General features: G+C 37.0%; 1 protein-coding gene across 1 annotated transcript in view; it reads left to right on the forward strand.

Annotated features, from left to right (window-relative positions):
• Nucleotides 1-21,755, forward strand: part of LOC103066848 (transmembrane channel-like protein 2) — a 36,876-nt gene extending 15,121 nt beyond the window's left edge. Inside the window, exons 9-22 of the mRNA XM_025169462.2 lie at nt 1,929-2,074; nt 3,080-3,227; nt 4,761-4,949; nt 5,789-5,968; nt 8,260-8,412; nt 11,748-11,876; nt 12,661-12,728; nt 14,318-14,557; nt 17,425-17,550; nt 18,772-18,850; nt 19,879-20,021; nt 21,098-21,125; nt 21,294-21,315; nt 21,604-21,755. Of these exons, the coding sequence (XP_025025230.2) occupies nt 1,929-2,074; nt 3,080-3,227; nt 4,761-4,949; nt 5,789-5,968; nt 8,260-8,412; nt 11,748-11,876; nt 12,661-12,728; nt 14,318-14,557; nt 17,425-17,550; nt 18,772-18,850; nt 19,879-20,021; nt 21,098-21,125; nt 21,294-21,315; nt 21,604-21,755 (1,803 nt within the window). The remainder of the gene's footprint in view (nt 1-1,928; nt 2,075-3,079; nt 3,228-4,760; nt 4,950-5,788; nt 5,969-8,259; nt 8,413-11,747; nt 11,877-12,660; nt 12,729-14,317; nt 14,558-17,424; nt 17,551-18,771; nt 18,851-19,878; nt 20,022-21,097; nt 21,126-21,293; nt 21,316-21,603) is intronic.
• The last annotated feature ends 69 nt before the right edge of the window (nt 21,756-21,824 follow it).

Consider the following 21,824-nt stretch of genomic DNA (forward strand, 5'->3'; position numbering starts at 1 on the left):
ATTGATAGACTTCAACTCAGATAATATTTTTTCCAACAAATGGGTTACATAACAAGACGACAAAGTATAGAGCAGTGAGATAGAAGGTTCAGTGACTAGAAAAAAATGTGAAACAGTGAAACTGCACTTATTTTTTTAAAAAAGCACAGGGAGAAGTTGTAGGAAGCTTGGAAAGAAAAAAAAATTAAAGAAATGTTCCTGGTGAGTTTTAAACCAGCAATTTTTGATTTACAAAGCAGGAGTTGTACTAACTGTGCTATTACAGCAGTCACAGTAAAAAGGAGGTTAAAATATATTAGAAATAATGATAAGCACTGATTCCATTGAAGAGGTGCCTTTCCTCTGTAAAGTAGCTAATGATCTGCTGGTTTACCTATAAAGAAATAAAGTGCTCCAGCCAAAACTAACAACAGCACTCAATGTGACATAGAGGAAAAAGACTATTTTCAAACTGCACAGGAAAACACACCAGGAAGTCAAATTTGTAATGGGAGGGCAGTGAATAAAGGCTGACCTCATCCATTTCTGCCCTCAAAAACTGGTTGCTTTCCCATTCTGGTGATAGGGACAACCAACCAGGCAAATAAGTCTTTAGTCTGGAAGCTCCTGAAGAAGAACATCACACAGCCATCCTTTTCTCTTTCTGACAATAAAAAGACAAATAGGCTTTTAAATGTACACAAAATCATCTGCCTAAGGCAGATAGACTAGACCTATGTCACTCAGTTGTGAAGAAATGAGTCATTCATTGTTGTGATATACATCAAGTGGTGAATTAAATGCCTCAGAACTGATGAACACATAGGTGTGAATCCAGTCCTAAGAATTGCTTATAGAAATCATGAGACTAAATAGATTAAATATTAACATTTAATAGTGATCCCTATCCCATGGTATCCCCATGCAGGTTCACAGAGTTAGCCTATCTGCAGATGTATTAAAGGTAGTACAATATATTTCATACAGTATATATCCTACTAAGGTTAGATTTAAGAATGAAAAAGATGAATAGTCAGTAATGTTGATCCCAGCATGCCTAGCTTCAGAAAGCTTGGATGAGATAGACTTCAACTCAGATAATATTTTTCCAGTAAATGGGTTACATAACAAGATGACAGAGGAAAAGAACAGGTTTCATTTTAGCTGAAGTCACTCATTTTGACAGAATGTTCTGGAGGCTATAATTTTGTTTTTATGTTTGCACTGGAAAAAGCCCGAGAAATAAAGGGTAAGACATGGTAAGACCCCCAAGCCGATAATAATCTTTTTAATGAATACCAAAAAAGAACTCTTTTGTGTTTGACTTTCCTATCATGCCTTTTGCTTTCAACTCTCCCAATAATACATACAATAGATTCTGAGTCTTAGCTTAATAAAAATGAGGATGCTTTTATTGTATTTTTTATTTTTGCATTTGCTGCATGATAGTGCAAGAACAGCAGATCAACACTGCAATGGAAAATACACTAAAATGATTGTGAGCATGGAAGAGGGTGCAGAAGGATTGGAATATTGAAGGAGACAGGCTCTTCCCATATTGTTCTGAAAAGCAGAGACAGCGCTTTCATGACATAGCTTTGACAACAGAATTTGGGAAAACTATTTCTTGGAAAACATGTTATCTGACATCTAATGCCTACTGATTATTTGAAAGTTGCAATTAAAATGGCCCTGAATCTACCTCTAATAATCCCAAATCCAAATACTAGAAAGTAAAGCATATTGAATTTAGGGATTTTCAAATAAATACATTGATTATGCTAAAATGATACACATATAGAATGTACTAGACCGACTTCAAGAACCAGGGTTTTAGAATCAGTCCAGGTTGTCCCCGATTAGCTTTGTATCTACCACTCATTATGGAATACACTTAGATTTTAAATGTATAGCAATGGGCATCTGATCTATTCTCTTCCTCCTTTCAGGGCTATATTAAATATTCAGCCATTTTCTATGGCTACTACAACAATCAAAGGACAATTGGTTGGTTAAAGTACAGGCTACCAATGGCATATTTCATGGTTGGTGTCATCGGTGTGTATGGCTATAGCCTGATGGTTGTAATAAGATCGTAAGTTCTACTTGTTTTTTATATAGCTCTACATTATATATTCTTCCCTTGAACTACTATAGCAACCATATCTCTTTCAAGCTGAAAAAAAGGAAACAGACAAAGTTGCACACCTCCAGGATATTGACCTTCCTTTGCCATCAATAACTTTATTTCACTATCCCAAAAGATATAGTGCACATGCACCAAACCTGAAACTGCCCATTTATTCTATTTTAATCATAAAATCCAAGAAATTAGAGAATGCCAGCTTAATCTGAGAGTTCATAGTATGTTAGTATGGCATTTATTCCAAGGTCTGCCAGAATAGCCTGAGTGAAGTACTTTTTAAAATGTATTTATTTAGTGTGTCCCTAATTCATGATGAAGATTTTAAAGTGGACATACTAATTTATGGAGTTTTAACAGTAGCATTTAAATAAGGTAATTTCCATATCTGGAGGCAGCCCAAAGCAGTAGATTCAATAGAGTCATGTATAATAAATACATCAGATAATGCTTTGTCTTCTATTTCACAAAGTGATCACCTAAGTGGGTATGGAATTTGTCTGCAATCGTTTGATAAAGTGAGTTTCCCTTCAAAAGCCAATTGTGCCAAACTTGTGCACAGTTTGTTAAGCAGGGATTTTATTGGGCTTTTTTGCTCTTTCTCTGTACCATTTCATGATTCATGATTATTATTTTTAATAGTAACAACAATATAGACACATACCTGATCTAAAATCTATTTTTATTCCCTTCTTTGACACCACTCTACACATTTCTGCTTAGTAATAAATGTTTTGTTTCACAATCATCTTTCCCAGATGTTTAAAGCAGGTATTTAAAGACATGCATATAAAGAGATTTGCACTGGGAGTGCCTATGCAACACCACTGTTTCTCTTAGCAGTTCTAGAATGCGATGCTTATTTTAGAGACAGCACAGAAGCTGCAGCAAGAAATCTGTGTGTACATAAGAGAGACATCTGGTGGCTAAACAGTATACATATTATTTCATCTGCAGGATGGCCCGGAATGCCCATGAAGACACAGGCGATGGAGATGATGAGAACTTCATTTTTAGCTGGAAAATGTTCACTAGCTGGGACTACCTTATAGGCAATCCAGAGACAGCAGACAACAAGTTTGCATCCATCACAACTAGCTTCAAGGTAGCCTCCAGGCAAGATGCAAACATCTCTGTTGCATTATACCTTTGGCAAAATGTCAAGGGGGAAAATATACACATTGTACATAACAAGTGAATCCTCCTATCCAGCATTTTATCAAAAGACTCACAGGTTTTTCTTAATATTGTAGCTGTTTGGGTGATCAGTTTCTTCATTGGGAGATTTGGTTGACAATATATATAGTATTATATCCACAATATGTATAGTATACTATACAGAGTATAGCTCTGTATAGTCAATGTTGAGGTCCCATGTGACACATTACAAGCATCTCATGTTGCTTGTTTTTTAAAAAAAAAAGTTCAGAATTTTTCAGTTCAATAATCACATCAAACACAGACAGCCTATACTATAATGAAGTTGCTGTGCGTTTTAAGGCTCCTGGTTCCAGGGATTTTCCATCTTTAACTTTGCATGGAGGTGCACTTCCCAAGTCAGAGTTGGTACACAATTTGGGGGTCTTCCTGGACTCTTGGTTCCTGCTCAAAGAGCAGGTGACAGCTGTGGTGAAGGGTGGCTTTTGCATAGATTCCCCTTGTGTACCAGTTGTACCCATTCCTGGACCAGGAGGCCTTGCTCATGGTCACTCCTGCTTTAGTCACCTCCAGTATGGATTACTGTAACATGTTCTACAGGGGGCTGCCATTGAAGAGCATTCAGAAGCTACTGCTGGTCCAGAATGCAGCAGCTTGGGCATTTTTTGGCTTTTCTTGTTATGCCCATGTAACACTGCTGCTTTGCTAGCTGCGCTAGCTCCCAAGTAGGCTTCTGAGTCAATGTGCTGATCATCACCTATAAAGACCTCCATGGCATAGGGCCAGGCTACTTTCAGGACCACCTTTCTCCTATTGTTTCTGCCCACCCCACCAGATTTAGTAGAGAGGGCATGCTCCAGGTCCCTTCTATTAAGTAATGTCACCTTGTTGGACTTTGGAATCATGCCTTCTCAGTGACAGCACCTTCCCTGTGGAACAGCATCCTTGTAAAATCAATAAAACCTAGAAACCGAGTAGTTTGGATCTTAGGAGAAAACAATTACACTAAGTTCATCCTTATCATCCCTTTCATACATATAAGTGAGTATAAGTACCAGATCCAGCAATCTTCATTTTACTTTGTTCATTTATAATCAAAATAATTGAAGTTTGCTTTTGTATATCACTACAAATGACAATATTCATCTGCATTATAAGCATGAAACAAGAAAGCAGCAACATATTACAAAGGCTAGCTATATTTTTCAAATAATTATAAAAAGTATTATCATCCAGTTGATACATAATATATTACATTTTTATTCCTTATATAGCCTATGAAATAGAGCATTCTTTGTTGAGAAATCACAATTGTATTCGTTTTGCAAATGAATGTGTGTTTTCTTCATATGCAATGAGCTGCAATCCTACATACACATCCTGAAAATTTGTAAGCCTGAACATAGTGTGACTTACTTCCTATAATATTTGCATAGGGCTACATTCTGAATAATTATTCCCATTGTTTCTTACATCTAAGGAATCAATTGTGGATGAGCAAGAAAGCAACAAAGATGAAAATATCCATCTAAGAAGATTTTTGAGGGTTCTGGCCAACGTCCTTATTATATGTTGTTTATGCGGAAGTGGCTACCTCATTTATTTTGTTGTAAAACGGTCCCAGACCTTTTCAAAAATGCAAAACATTGGCTGGTATGAAAGAAATGAAGTAAGACAACAATGTTTTTAAACATTTATATAGTACTGGCATTAACAAACATTGCTTCTGCTGCCTGCTTCAGACTTACCAAAGTCATCTTTTCCTGCATTGTACTTCTATTACTTTTAGCTTTTACAAGTACCTTCAGGATCATCTCCTTCCAATTGAATCTGCCTGTCTGTGCATGTGATCTAGGAGGGGACGCTTCAGGATCCACCCTCTAAGAGAGATGCGGGGTCCCAGAGTGATTATAGCACCCCTTGGAATAGTTTGCTCCAGATGTTCTGATTGCACCTATTTTGCTATCACTTAGGAAAGCAGTAAAACTTCTTTAATTTTGTAGATTTTGTACATTGTAGATTGTAAATTTTGGAATTTAAGCAGCTGTTCATACTGTTTTTTATGGGATGGGGCAATGAAAGTGAAGCTCTTATTGTTTTAATAAGACAATATTAAGCTCATTCTCATTCTGGTCTTCATTTTTTCAGCAAGGACAGAATTTGGGAGCACATGTTGCAGGACAGCTGATGGAGGCAACAATAGAGCCCACTTTCACTTTTCCACAGGGGTGTCTGCAGGGTCTGGTCAAGAAAGTCAAGGTGATGGCTGCAATGGTGTGATCGAAGTTCCTAATACTACAGGCAGAGCTTCGATCATACCACTTTGGCCATCATCCCGATTTTTTTGACCATACCCTGCAGACCTCCCATCCTTTATTTAATCTTTGCTCCCTGCTAGCCCTGTGATAGTCCTCTTTAAGTGAAAAGTTTCCAAGATCCTCAGTCAGCAGCAGGGGTGTGCTTAGCTCTCCCCATCCTGACAAAAGTGCTCTTTTCCTGCTTTTGCAGGTTGAAATTGTTATGTCGTTACTTGGAATGTTTTGCCCTCCGCTGTTTGAAACTATCGCAGCCTTAGAGGAATACCATCCTCGCATTGGACTGAAATGGCAACTGGGACGTATCTTTGCGCTTTTCCTGGGGAATCTATACACTTTCTTGCTGGCCTTAATGGATGATGTCAAGGAAAAGGTGAGGAATGTCGAAGTACATGCACTAGTATGTATGTAATCAGCCTTGCCCCATATTTCTGTGACTCATTTGTTAGCTTTTGCCTTTTAAACTGCTTTAATAGGAGAAAAAATATGAGATTCAGTAGCTAATATTCTATCTGGATGCATTGCATAAATTGTGCAGGATTTTGGTTGGGCTGAGCCAGAAACAAAGCAGTTTTTAGAACATAAAGGAAATGTTTGATGTTCATGATGTGATTGAGAAATAAATAAACCTTCTAATAAAAGTATTATATTTTGAGATTTCTCCACTCCCAGCTTGCCCTGCCAGTGTTAACCAGTCTGTCCATCAGATTCAAATAGAAGCCCCTTTATATTTCCCTATTTAGCATAAGCTAGGTTCACACATTGCACTAAAACATGTCATTTGTATTTCACTTATTGTGATGTTTGAACCAGGCCACTTTGACTTGTTAGACAAGATAGTTAAAACAGACCATGGCTTACTACTTTTGAACCCAGAATTGTATGTTAAATAAATTGATGGGGAGAAGGCAGCTTCTTGGTTGCTAATACAGTTGGTTGATTATGGATGGGCTTTTTTTTTTCAGCCAGGAAGTAATAATAGCTGCCCTGGTATATAGGGCCAAGTTTGCATCTATTGAGAGGATAAGGTTCATGGTTTTAAATCTAACAACAACAAAAAAATGGGTGAAACCTATCCGTTTGGGGACTTCAGCTGAAAACTGTTATTTTACCATTAAATTGCAGTGGTGCAAACTTGAAGAGTTCTTGAGCTATATAATGGGCCTGAGCAAACCATGGTTTGTTCACTTCTGTTCTAGTCTAGTGAGGGGCTTTTTCCCCCCTTGTTAGGGTCCCCCCCCCATTTTAACTGTAAGCCACCCAGAGATGTCTGGATTTGGGTATCATCTAAACCTAAATAAATAAATAAAATGGAGAAGTCTGAAGATTTGAAGTTAACAATTGTTTGTCAGATTTTATGGAGAGCTATAGAAAACTAATCACTGCCCTAAACATCATCGAACAAATCAACCCAGAGTTCTCACTTGAGGCACAAATGATCAGGCTCAAACTATCCTACTTCAGACACATTATGCAAAGACCCAGCTTTCTGGAAAAGGCTCTAATACTGGGGAAGGTGGAAGGAAACAGAAGAAGAGGATGACCAGCAGCAAGGTGGATGGACTCAGTTATGGTGGCAATGAGTGCACAACTAGGAGACTTGAAAGAACAGGTTACGGATAGATTGTCACGGAGGAAATCTATCTACGTGGTTGCTAGGAGTCAAAAACAACTTGATGGCACATAATCAATCAATCAATCAATAGAAAACTAATCACTTCTCTAAACATTTATTGAAGTAGATCTCCTATAATAGGAGATTAATAAGAAATTAATTAAGAAACCAGAAACTTAACACTTGTTTGTGCAATTTAGTTACATAACATCCAGCATCATGCCTAGAATCAGCCACATTACCAGTACCCAGATTCTATTGTAGGAAAGCTGACTGCTTTTCATTCCATTATTGGTCAGTCCATATTTTTGGAATGACTCATCTAGCCTGACGTATCCTCAGAACATACGACATAGAGTATACATTCCATGAGGCTTATTCTGCAAAATAAGATGTATTAACCCAGGGATGGGAAACCCTCTGGACAGTGTACCACTCAATGGACAACAGGTATTAATTGCATAGAATATGCCCTAAATGGTTCTCTCACTCTCTTCTACACACTTAACAAACAAGAGAGAATTTAGAATGCTTTGTGCTATACAAGAAGATACCTACTTAGTTTGAGACATTCAAACATTATAGTCACACTTAAATGAGAAGCAAAGAAGTAGTTTTTATTGATATCTTAACCATCGATTTTCAAGGGAGGTCCTTGCAGATAGGGGCTGCTTGGGCTAGGCACATCTGCTATGAAACCTTTGTATGAGTAACAATGTCTCATACATTTGGGTCAAATTTTATAGGTTGACCATATCATTTTTTGTCTAGAATCACTATCTACAAGACATGATAATCCATCTACCACATACAGTTGTTGTGATGGCCATTCATTGTTTGTGCTGAAGATGTTAATATTCACTCCTGATCATGCCAGAATCAGCCATTTTCCTCCGATGATGACATTTGGTTGAGTTCCAGGCGACCCCAAAACAATTTATGTTTTCATTACTGTTATGTGGAATCATGATAAGGCCTTAGCATGCAATTTAAAAAAACTTAACTAAGATTCTTGTAATACAAGAATAAGAATCTTTTTTCTGTTGCAGCTGGGTGAAGAAGGTGTGATCAGGAACATCACACACTGGACAGTTCTAACCTTCCATAACTCATCTGCAGGGAATGGAAGTGCTCTTATTCCACCTCCAATGGATCCGGCTGATGTGCCTCGAGGACCTTGCTGGGAAACAACTGTGGGAATAGTAAGTGATTAAAGGCAATTATGTTATACAGTGCCTCAGAGAATGTCCTGATGAAGTTCATTCCAGTCAAATTAATAGCAATGTATAGCCCCTGCACTTGAGAATTATTTAATAGGTTCAGGGAACACACTGCAGTCACTTAAACTTCTCTAGAAAACTAAAGGAATAAGATAAGTGATCAAATACTCCTGTAATATAACTTCTCCATCTTTAAAACATTTGATATGGGTATATACTGTAGATGTATAAGAATAGCACATAAATAACTGGGTTCCTCATAATGTGGTTTATATTCAACTGCACCTCTTCTGTGTGTATATCTGCCATGTTTCATCTTATCACAATAGCCAGTTACTGTTCTTTTAAATTGGAAGCATCCTATTGTAGGTACAATCCCGTTTATGAGGGGTGGGGGTGGTAGCATTTAGTCAGGGAGATTCAGGAACACACCGAAACTAGATGGCAATCTATTGATATAAGGATTTATAATTCCCAATAGTTTCTTGAATATAGTATTAAAATTATTCTTTTCTGCCAGTTATAGTGCTGAGCTGAAGAAAGCTGTGGTATGGAGACCAGGAGAGAAGATATTTGTACATAAGGATTGTGAGCTTGGGTCAGGGTAAATTCCTAGACTCCAAATAATAGTATAATATTATTCCTAGTAATAGATGATGGTGATGATGATGATGATGATGATGATGATGATGATGATGATGATTCTACAGCTGTCATAACCCCTGATTATGCTGCAGATTTGGAGGGCTAAGATCTCTCTTCCCTGCTTTCGGTTTTAGCTGATAGTTCTTTAGATTTTCATAAAATTAAACCAGTAGTACCTCCCATAAGTCCTTGTGAGGGTGGGGGCCAAAAGTCCTCTCCATTATTTTTTTTAATTTATATATATATAAATAATATATATATATGGAACTGAGGAACTGAGCAGACTTGGAGCAGAGTGGAATTTTAAAAAAGAAGAGAATTGAAAGAGCAATAAAGAATGAAAAAGGCATATGGCCAAACTATGAAGAAACAAAGATGGTTTTCCGTATTTCTATCTCATAGCACTTTTTATTTCCATAACACAATGTTTCAATGCACTGAGGATATTTCCAAAGAAGACTTGCATAAAGAAATGGCCAGGTTCCTCTCCCATTCATTCTAGTCAATCATATTTCCTGACACACCACAGTTTTACTCTAGAGAGGCTACTTTTCCTAATTTACAGAGGTCGGTCTTCTAATTCAACATTGCTTTTGTTTGTAGGGTTAACCAGTTTGATTCTGGCATAAGGATAAATTTCCACTGAAAGGGAAAGCAATGGCTTTAAAGTTGCCTGTCAGCTCTTTGGCTTATCTGGGCTCCTAGTTACCCCATCCCTAAAATGGGCATCTGCCTTTACTCACCTCCCTTCCATCAGAAATTCAACCTCCCTGCATGCTCTCCTGTTGCAGGTTGAAAGCAGACTTTTCCTCTTATATCACCTGAAGTGTTCTTGTTGGTTTGGCCTAGCAGTTTATTTTGTGACTAACTAGCCTTGTAAGCCATGAATCTTTGCAGGGGAAGGAGCACCCCCTTAATTGAGGTAATAGTTGTCCTAGTACAGTGTTTCTTAAAGTGTGGTCTCCTGGGGGTCCCCCAAGATCCTTCTCAGGGGTCTGTGAAATCAAAATTATTTGCCAGCCTATGCTGACAAATAATTCAGTATTAAAATCCCATCAAACAATTGTGAGAAGCGGTGCAGCAGCAAATATGTCAATTTTAATTTTTAATATGGTAAATATTTATAAATACAACCCACACAAACAAAAGCTTTTTTGGAGCCCTCCATAATTTTTAAAAGTGGAAAGGATCCTGAGAGAAAAAGGTTTAAGAAACAATGTCCTAGTAGATGAGTTTCCAAGACTTCCCATTTGTTGATATTAAAATAGCATAGAAGCTAAGAGCTTTGCCTCATATCAAAACCCTGCATTTTAAAAAAGAAAAATACTATTTCTTTCTTCTCCTAGATTTCTTTAGCTAGCTGAGGCCTTTCAGAAATGTGCAAAGTTCCAACATTTCATCATTTTTCCAATCACTTGAGTTAAACAGGTTTCTCATGTGAAACCCTTTTACCTCAAGTGACTGGGAAAATGATGAAATGCTAGAACTCTGCACTTATTTATTTTTCTTTAAAAGCCTTAAGCTAGATAGGGAAAAGCAGGTAAATTTTAAAAAGGAAATGATAATGAAAAAGAAAACATTCTTGCTTGGTTTGGAATCAACCACCTCTTAGATACAAGGTGAAAAGTCTTACCCGCTATTCTATTTTAGCACTAATGCTAAAAGGAAGATCTAAAACTTAGTAGAATGTAAAAGGGCTGGAAAGAAAAGTTTCTTTTTTAAGGCGGTGGTTGTATTTGCCTGCACAAATGTGCATTATGATGCTTTAACTTTGTATATATAAATTTAACATGCATGTATAAATATTGCACACATCATTATTTACCTGTCCAAATCAATCCCTGGCAGGATGAATGTTTCTTCAGCTGTTTTCCAACTGCTTTGAAATCCCACAAGTGCACATATAACAGTCCAGGAAGACCCAAGTACAGGAAAGAAAGTTATCGGTCCTTGCTTTTCTGGAAGAGAAAGGGTGGGGGAAAAACTGTCCAATGGAAGGATGTGGTAGCTGGACTGGATAACTTGCCATCTTCTGCCAAATTCCTCAGTCTGGACAAGATTTTTTAAGCCAGTTTAGAGTCAGACTGTCATGAGCACAGCATGGAAGCATTTTAAATGTTAAGTCCAGATATGATGCATTTCATCTGGAGAGCAGGCTAACCAGGTCATCTAATCATAGCCTTCACCATTGTAATGAGATGTCCTGCATTTCCTTTTAAATTATAGTATTCTGAACGTTTCTTCTACACACAGGCTTTTACAGAAGTCTTTGTTCCTTTATAGGTTGCCATGCCACTCTGCCCTAAGAAAAAGCCTTTAAAAACTATGTTGGGGAGGATGGGGGACAGACTGAGGCCTAGTTGTAGCGGTTTTCTTGTTTGTGACTTAGTACTCCCAGCCATCATCATCTTCTTCTTCTTCTCCTCCTCCCTCTCCTTTTCTAGTTTTCCCCCAATTTTTCCTCATGTTTATTCTCTCAGGCTTTCTCATCTCTACCCTAACAAATTTATTCCATGTAAAATAGAAAAGAAATTGTAGGGCCATTAGGTTTCTCCAGTATTCTCCCTTATTTTATTTGAAATGTTGATTTCATCATAAAATAGAAGTAACAGGAGGATAATTTCATAATTTAAGTGCTAAATAAATGATTCTCAATTTTTGCTGTGTTGCAGGAATTTGTGAGACTTACAGTGTCTGATATTCTTGTGACATTCGTAACAATCCTAGTGGGAGATTTCCTTCGGGCTTGTTTTGTGAGATTCGTAAACTACTGCTGGTGCTGGGATCTCGAGGCTGGATTTGTAAGTCAGCAATTTGCATAGGAAGCACAAGATCCAGCTTAGAAAGCATTTTAGCAAATGCTTTGAGCTACGCTTTCATACTTTTTCTTTCTTCTGGTGAAAAGATTATGTACGGGAAGCAAGTTGTATAATTCAGCACCAGCAGCAGCAACAGCAGCATCTCTTACCTTTCCCTTCAACAAACCATCAAGATGGATAGTAACATTTTTAAAACAAAAATATAATTTTTAAAAAAAAGATGAAAATGAGAAAATGAGAACCTGCACATACTAAAATGTTAATCATATGAATACAAGGCAAACCACAAGATCCTGTGAACTGTAATGCAAAAACATTCATTGGCATTTCCTTAATGGTTTAACTCTACAGATAGGATTGGAAAATCTCCCTATGCTCAGGGTACTTTATTTATTTATTTATCATTTATTAGATTTATGTCTTACCTCTTGTACAGGAATGCAAGTTGGCATACATAATGTTCCCTCCTCCTATTTGTCCTCAAACAGCCACCCTGTGTGGTACGGCAGACAGAGAGAGATCAACTGGCCCAAAATCCCCCAGTGAGCTTCTGTAGCTAAAGGTGAACTAGAACCTGGGTTTCCCCACCCTTAGTCCAACATCTAAACCAGCCATACTTGCTCTCTTTTGATCCCCAATTAACATTCCTAATACCTCCACTTACAGGGTCTTACAAAAATGTGTTATAAAGGATATCAGCCTGGGGCTTGGGAAAGTTGCATAAGGCATATTAGCATTTATATCATATTCCTTGTTTTCTCTACAGCCTTCATATGCAGAGTTTGATATTAGTGGTAATGTGCTAGGTTTGGTCTTCAATCAAGGAATGATCTGGTAAGATACTCTTGCCTGATAACATTCTTAGCTGAAGAAAATTATAACAGTAATTGTTTCATCTACACTGAACTGAGGAAAATTGCTGTGTATTCCATAGTTATGGTTTTTCAGAGTTGCTAGAATATTCCATATATTTTCAATACATTTTAATTAGGACTAGGACATCTTACAGAACTGTGTTTTTTTCCCATTTGAATTTACCTTTTTCAGAGGCTGTGGGACCCCAGGGGATTTCAATATGCATATTAAACTGTTTCTTTTGATGCAGATCAAGTGTTCATGGATTGCATAACAGCCATGAAGCTGTTTCAATATTCAATATATTATTCTCCCAACACATGTGGCAAGTTCCACTTTAATTGTTTTTCTTGATTGGAAAGAATGTGGGAGATCTAGTATCTTTTCCACTCTTGTAGTGAGATCATTACTTGTTCAGATTTAGATTTTCATTGGCTTTTTATAAGGATGGAAGACCAGTTAGGAGAACCAGCCCACAGAACCCAATGTATCCTAATGGACCTGTCAGTAGCTTACACTCATATGTCTTCAATTAATTATGTGGCAGGTGGGAGAATCAATACAGTTAGCATTGTGAATTTGCCCTAGAATAGAAATATTGTACATAGTATTGTGGTTTTAACTTTATTAATGGCAAGCAAAATTCAGACTTTTCCCATACTCAACATCCATTGTTACTGTCTCAAAAACATCAACTCCACATTAACCAAACTATTTATTTATAATGGTTTATGCCCTGCTGGTCATCTGGACGAGTTTGGGGAATGGCTTATGGATCACGAACAACAAGGTCATTTTTGTTACCTTCAGGGTTATAAACTACAAATATAAATATTAAAAAAAATTGATGTAATGCAGCTGGAAATTCTCACAATGACCAAGTGAATGGAAACATTCAAAGAAAGGGCATACCAGAAAGTACAATCCTCTCAGCTGTGTCTAGGAAGCAGCCCTATTTCCATCTCTCGTAAGGCTTTATAGAATGGCTACTGATGACAGATCACAGGCAAGACTAATGAATGAGCTAATGGTGGCTGTTTTCCTTCTCTGCTACTCTTCAGTGGACTGATGAAAAAGCATATTTTTGCCATTCAAAAAGCATTGTTTTAATACCTACCCTATCGGCCTTCCAGAAAAAATTGAAGACCTGGCTCTGCCAGCTTGCGTGGGGGGATAACAACTCTACCCAATCCTGGGGGTGGCTAGTGCCTCGATGACACTCCCTAAGTGATCGCCAATTATTTTGGATCTTTTTATTTTTTATTTATTATTGTAATTTTGTAATTTTAATTGATTTTAATTGTTTTGTAAACTGCCCAGAGTCATTTCATGAGATGGGCGGTGACAAATTTAATAAATAAATTAAAAAATAAAATAAATAAAAATTGATACTACAATGAAGACACTATTTCCAGGTAAAAGACCTATATTTTGATTCACTGTAGCTGGCTGATATGTACTGTGGTTTACCTTTTTGAAAGCAGGCAATATCTGTTATCATAAAAAGAATTTTTTATATTTTTCTCTCTCACCTTCCCTCTACCCCATGCCCCCCCCCCAACTTACAGGATGGGATCCTTTTATGCACCAGGACTTGTGGGCATAAACGTATTACGTTTATTAATCTCCATGTATTTCCAGAGCTGGGCTGTTATGAGCAGCAATGTCCCCCATGAACGAGTGTTCAAAGCCTCTAAATCCAATAATTTTTATATGGGACTCTTGCTGTTGATTTTGTTCCTTAGTGTGTTACCAGTTGCATATACCATAATGTCCCTGCCTCCTTCCTTTGACTGTGGACCATTCAGGTACGGGGAGAACTTCATCCTGATTCCTTTACTTGTATGCTATTTTTCAATGATAAGCCAAACTCTTCAGGAAAAAAATTACATATAATTTTGTATAATTTTCATATACTGCACTAGCAATTATAAGAAATATCATTGAAATATTTATGTAGCTATCTGAATTAACAGACTAATCAAAATCAATGAACATATACTAAAATTGAAAAATTCAAATAGTAATAATTCAAACTCATTTGTACACACTGTTAATTTGTCTCATAAGAATATAACAATTCAAAGTAGGTTTGACTGATAATAAACCAGCCTTAGGTATAAATGTTTGAAGTACATCCATAATTATATCTATTACTTATTTTATAGCTAGAGAAAACAGAACTGTTGTTTCAATAATTGGATTTTAGAAGAAGGCTCTTTGAAGTTTGAGCATTAACAGCCAAGGCTGAACACATAATTCATTTGGCTGACTGGAATTAGTTTATAAAAGCTAATAAGCTAACACAGTGTTTGGCTAAGTTAACAGGAGTATTGTGTCCAGATAGCAGGAAATAATAATTCTACTCTAATTATTATCAAATTGCCTTTGTACATTGTGTTTGAAAGTGGACACCACAGTTAAAAAGACATGGATTGATTGGAGTGTTTCAAGAACAGACAGGATGTTGAAAGGATTGGAAAACATATTGCATGAAGCTTTGGAGAAAAGATTAAGTGCAACAGAAATCCCAGTCTTCCGATATTTAAAAGGTTGTGCAAGTGTTCTCTGTGGAGGGTAAGAATAGAAGTAGAAGTAATGGCTAGAAATTGCTGGGGGGGGGAATCTCAGCAAAGCATTAGAAGCAACTTCTTTTTTATCATGATAGATATTTGGCAATAGAACAGATTATATGAAGCACCAGCAAACTCTCCTATCCTTGACATATTTAAGCAAAATCTAAGCAATCATTTATTGGAGATGCTGTATCAGCATCCTACATTACAAGGTCTGCATTGAGCAGGAAAATAGACTACAGTAGAATCATCCAATCACTTGATGCTTTCTAACATGTCTTTGAATTCTGTGATTCCAATCTTGAGTTATTAGGATCAGTCTATACCTGTACATCTGGATCGCTACTTTCTCCTCTTTTTTGATAACCCAGATTTCACTAACCATATCCCCAATTTCTGTCAGGCTGTTAAGGTGAGATTGTTGCAGTTCTAAGGTATAAGGGAGTTCTCTTCCTCCTAGCACTGAGTGGGACCCTCAGTAGCTCTTGCCTGCCTGTCTTGGCTGGTCTGTTGCTCCTTTGTAGGCTACACAAAAGCCTAATGCAGCAAGATTTTCCAGGATAAGAAACATCCTTTTTGGGGGAAACCAAAGGTTCTGAGGAGCATTCTAGCTCCCTCTGTCTCCAGATTTTGGCATGTAGCTGGTAGGGCCTTCAGGTAGTTTCAACAGGGAATTAAAAGAAGAATCTGCATTTCTGATAGCAGCTGCATTCCTGAAGTGACAATTCTTATGGAGCCCAAATAAATCGGGGAATCGCTTTATTTGGAGATAGATATATACATATTGCAGGAAAAGGAAAGGAAAATAAGAAAAAGGAGTCAAAAATCCAAAGGGGTGCTCTAATATGGATTGTGCTTGTTCAGTGGCTGCAGAACAAACTATTGGCAGATCAGACAGAACATCTGGTGTTGTAGAGAAGAAATGTTATCCTGAACAAGAGCATGCTACGTGGCAATGTTTAACCTGGGAGACAGAAATATAATGGTTCAGCATATAGAATAAAGCTGAAACTACCGGCAAATATCAGAGTGAGTTATAAAAATAAAGGCCTGTTTTCAAAGCAGCATTTTAGAATCCTCCTTATTAAGTCACAACAAATTATCATGAGTATAGGCAGTACAAGAATAATAAAAGCTGACTGGATAAGAGTATGTGCCAGGACTACTGTATTAATAAGTGTTTTGTGCTGCCATTGTGAATCAGCTCCTCTCAAATGGGTCTGCAGGCAGGACTAATATGCCAGTGACCTCTAATTTGATTTAGTAACTCTTTCATGCTACCCTGCAGATACTGACCCAACCTGAGGCCAGTTCAGAACAAATTGTCCTTTGGACTTTTCTTTTGTTAATAAGCAATGTCAGTAGCAATTTTTTATACTGTTTTGATGAAAGAAGGATTGTATTACATTTCTTTGGATTACATTAGACAAGTTGTCTTGCTCTTTAAAATTCCATTAGAACACATATCCACCTGAAACTGTATACTGCCCATTCCCTTAAAAGAAATTGATGGCATATAATCATTTAGTATCACTTTGTGAAACATTAAATTCTTATTGCCTATTAAATGGTTGGTGATGACATGCAATCAAACCTTCACCATCCTGATTCTCCAGTTGTATTGGGACTACAATTTGCAGAACTGTAATTGGCAACAATGCTGGCTGAGAATTCTAAGAACTGTAGTCAGAATTCACATGTGTGGTATCAAGTTGGAGAAAACAGCAATATATTATATTGTATTTGTTGTTACTTAAATCCAGCTTATATTGAGCATTAAGAGAAACATAAATTCAGAATTAAGCATAGTTTCTCATATCTCTTTAAAAATAGAACATAGTTTGCTGTTGTTTTCAAAATCATGTCTTGTGAGATTGTCACTATTAATTTTTATGTATCTTAAATTTTCAAATTCAAAAAAAAGAAGAGAAAATGTGTTCAACTATTATTTTTTTAAATATTCCAAAATAACACAAGCTGAGGATATCCAAGCAGCATATTCTGAAAGTACATTGCATGAAAAGTTCTTGTATGACCTCTGTTTGCTGAAGTTTGATTTCTGTCATTATATACTCCTGTTCATGTATTTTTTTTCCCAGTGGAAAAAAGAAAATGTATGATGTCATCCAAGAGACCATCAAATATGATTTCCCACCCCTTGTAGCCAAGGTCTTTGGTTATTTGGCAAATCCAGGACTAATTATAACTGCAGTTTTGCTTATGATGTAAGTTACATTGAGCAAGATGAGGGAGGGGGAAAATTGGATGCTTGGAGATAAGGATATATTGGTAGGTTGTCAATTAAAATTTGTCATAAGTTAAAGAACTGCTGCATGTAACTGTAAATAAAGCAAAATCCTTGTCAATAGATTATGCAGCTTTCTCAAAACTCTTAATCTGCCCACTCCCAAGTCCTTCTTCTTGTATCCATTATATAGACTGTTGCTTCCAGTGTGATTAACAAATTCATTAGAAATAGATCTGTATTTAACAGTGACTGCATTCTTAAGATAGCAAGAATCTTAGAAATACATTGTTTGCATTCTCTTGAATTTGGTTGTCAACTGGAATTCATATCTTGACAGTTTTAGTTAACCTTAGAATAGACCCATTAATTATAACAAGTTTCAGTAATTATTGAAATAAAACTAGATCTAGAATCTAATCCACAGTTAAAAGGGTTTTCCAAATAATAAACGATTCCTCAAACTATGGGTTGCAACCCCCTGAGGGGGGGTTATGTACAGGGTGGAGGGTTATTATTATTATCTAAGATGATCGGGCCTGTTCAGACAAAGTGGGAGTGCTATTAAAACTGATTTTACTTTGCCTGGGCAACATCACAGTGAATTTTAGAGTGCTCCTGCTGTTGTCTGTACAAGCCAATCAGGAGCACTTGAAAACTCATTCCTATTTTGCTTGGGCTTCAGTCTAGGATCTATAAAAATGGCCAAACCCACAGATATAGCATCTCTTCTTGGCAGATGGTTTCTGCCAACTGGTGATTTCTGGCATGGTATGTAGCTATATGTATTCACTGCAGAGTCTGGAGGTTAGTGTAGGTTAGGTTAGTTAGGTTAGTGGAGGTTAGGAGGTCTATATAGGTTAGTGAAGATCAGTGCTTTTATCTACTGTTTTAAATTACTAACTTTTCAGAATTGGAAAGGTTTTGTTAGGTGGTAAGGGGAAGAGCTAAAAATGACCAGTCTATTGGTAGTACCAGTAAAAGTAAGCCTAAGTCAAGACACTATAATGACAGTTTGATACCTCTTAGAAAGCAGTTTCTTTCTTGTCCAACTCTGACTACAATGAAATATTGATTTTATTCATGAGGGGAGTTGCGCAGGTTTAGTTATCTAATACAATTGTAGGTAGTTTGGGAATCCCTTTGTATTTTAGTATATTCTTGAAGTCTTTTTTTTTTTAATGGATATTTGATTTTACAGTCTTGCCATATATTACCTGAATGCCGTGGCTGAAGGATATAAACATGCCAATGCAGAGCTGAAAAAGAAAATGCAAATGGTATTTAGTTTCATTTATATTTTATGTTAGTTTAATTGGAAAAGTAATCATATTCACATTACTTGGGTATAGACTTCTACATGTGATAGCTTTTCACTTTTTTGAGCTACATGATTCAAAACGTAATGTACTAATTCTTATGCTGACTGCAGTATCTTATGTTTTTGTTAATTTCTTGTTACAATCACAGCAATTTCTCCAAAAGTGATTTTTTTAAAGAAAATATAATACATTCACACATACATAAATATTTAATACCTAGAAAACCCAGAGCTTTATTTTTAATATGCCACTCGGTTCATACAAGAAACCTGGATTATTTTTTAATCACTCTGAACATATAAATCTGCCTAAGCCAAGACATTTAGAATAAACTTCATATTTGAATTGAACAGTCAATTTAAACATTGACCAAATCAAACCTGTGGGATTCTATAAAGTAATATGACTATTAAACATAGTGAATGAATGAAAAAAAAAACCTAGGTTTTATTGTGCTCACTAGTGCCTTTCTTATTTTAATCTTTCTATGGACAAATGAGAAAGAAAAATACAAACTGAAACTCAGCTAAACAAATCTCTTCAAATTACACTAAATCTAGCATACATTTTCTGTGATTATGCGTTCTAGGACATGGGTGGAACAAACATTACAAAATGGTCAAATTTAAATAAATTAAAATAGCAAATGGGCAGAGAAGATTGCAAGATTCTTCTCAGACACTCCTGCCTGCTGCCTCATATCATGTTAGAGCAGAGCTTCCTGTTTTAGTCAGAGTATTTTCAAAACTATACTAGGAACTATAACTTCAGACTGGTATGAGATGGAATGAAAGTTGTCAAAAGATCAAAGATAAATTCAGATGTTACTCCATTTCAAATTTTATTTTGTTTTGATTTTAAAACAAGACTAAGATTACATTACCCACATTAAAGTCTCATCTTAAGTCTCAGTTCTGATTAAATTAGATGTAATTTCTTTCCAAATGAAGCAGGTATTTCAATGACATCTGTTTTTATTTGCACAGCAACGTGAAGATGAGAAAAATAAGAATAAGAAGGTTCCTGCCAATCCTGCAATGCAAGACCTAGAAGACTTGCTTGTTCCATATGCAAAAACCATGGAAGGGCCCAGTGCAGCTAAAGGTAAAGATAGCCTAGTCCAGTCAGTGTTGATCCATCTATTGCTTTGGGTGAGTCGAGGTATTAGGACATCTTTAGTCCCTCTACTATTTGCAGAGTATTCTCCTCCCTAAATGAGAGACCAAATGTGCCATGGTCTAATCTCCAGGTCACCCTACACACTTAGAAAGAGATGGCCATCAATGTGATGGAATGTATCTATGAAGGGGAGGGTGATGTGGTGGACAGCAACAGAGAGCAAGGCTATCAGGAAGGAGGGAGTGCGTTCCAGGAATGGAAAGGAGACAAAACACAATTCAGTCCGCAGGGGAGCCTGGGAAGCATAAGAGGTTCAGGAGAGCCACTCCGTAGAATCTCCCAGGGTATATCCACTAGTTGCAGTAGTATAGATTGAGTCTGGCAAGACTGATGTCAGGCCCAGCCCAAGAACAATGGTGAAACAGCCCAGCTGAGTTAAGTTCCTTTATTTGCTTACACCATATAGACAGAATCTTGCCAATCTTGGTAGTCCCTAGTAGTCCCCAGTCTAAGTACTAATCAAGTCTAACCCTACTTAGCTTTTTCAGATCAGACTAGGAGCTACCACTTGCTGTGATGTATATACCCATACTTCAGAATTATTTTCTCATCAATCATTAACCAGATAAAAGTTAGAATTGAACAACTTTGTAACTTATCAAATAATTTTTGTTGCAATCAAACCACTAGTTCTCCAGGAAAAAGCATCATCCATGTTGCCTTTTCCCAAAGGTCAGCTTACACTCTTTAAAGGCGATATTCATGCTCATTGAGAAAAAGACATAGGGATTGAAATATATCCATTAAGTGTTAATAGAAAAATGGGGGAAGGATTTATCTCCCTTTGCTGGGAAAACAATTTACTACTGTTTCAAGAATGAATTCTTTTCTACTATAAATTACACAATCAACCTGAAGAAGGGAGAGGAGGCAATATTCTAACAGAACAGCTTGTCTTGAGGATCTTCGTGAGGTTCAGCTAAATACTCTGAAACCAGAGGAGTCTGCAAGATTAAGCAGCTTTCATCAAAATTACGAAAGCTGCTTTGCGCTCTCACCACCCCTTTCATACAGTACACATATCAGTGCACACAAAAAAAGAGGTGGCGCTTGTGTAGCATGAGCATGACGGCGTGCATTGTCCACCTCTTTGACCCATGGACATCTGTTTAAGACTTTATAGTATCCAAACCATACTTCCTATTACTGTTGCTTGATAAAGATAATTCAGGTGAATTTGAATTATTCTAGATGCTCAATCTTATGAATTTAGCTAATGCAGATCTCTAGAAATCTTAGCTACTGTACTCTTTTGCCATGCATAAAGTTAATAATGGCTAATTTGGTCTTGCCTTAGGCTACCACATCTGAGCCACAAACATTCAGACAACCCTAGACAGCACCAAATATAGAAAACAGTAATTCTCCACTGCCATCTAGTGGTCATAAGTTTGCCCCTCAGATCTAGTAGCCATAATACTGGCAATTTTGGTGCAATAATTTTTGTTCTCTTTTCTTTTCTTTTAAACAAGATAACAAGCCTGTGTCATCCAATGATAAAAAGCGTACTGTGGAGAAAGAGACAAATGCAGGCCCTGTAAGAGGAGTCCCATTGTCATCCTCACCTTGTGTGATAATGACTCGGCCACTTACTCCAAGAACTGGTGTGCCTTTCTCTAATCAACTGAAACCTGGATCTTATCCAAGGGGGCCTCATCCTGGAATCGGAGGGGGGAAAACTTAGCAACAATGGCATAGAAGTAGCAATGATGTCTACTAGATCATGAGCCTAATGGCAGGGACTTGGGTTATT

Source organism: Python bivittatus, unplaced genomic scaffold (genome assembly GCF_059951505.1).
Source record: "Python bivittatus isolate LINGU-HERP-01145 unplaced genomic scaffold, Pbiv_v1 ctg000610_np1212, whole genome shotgun sequence".
NCBI classification, from domain to species: Eukaryota; Metazoa; Chordata; class Lepidosauria; order Squamata; family Pythonidae; genus Python; species Python bivittatus.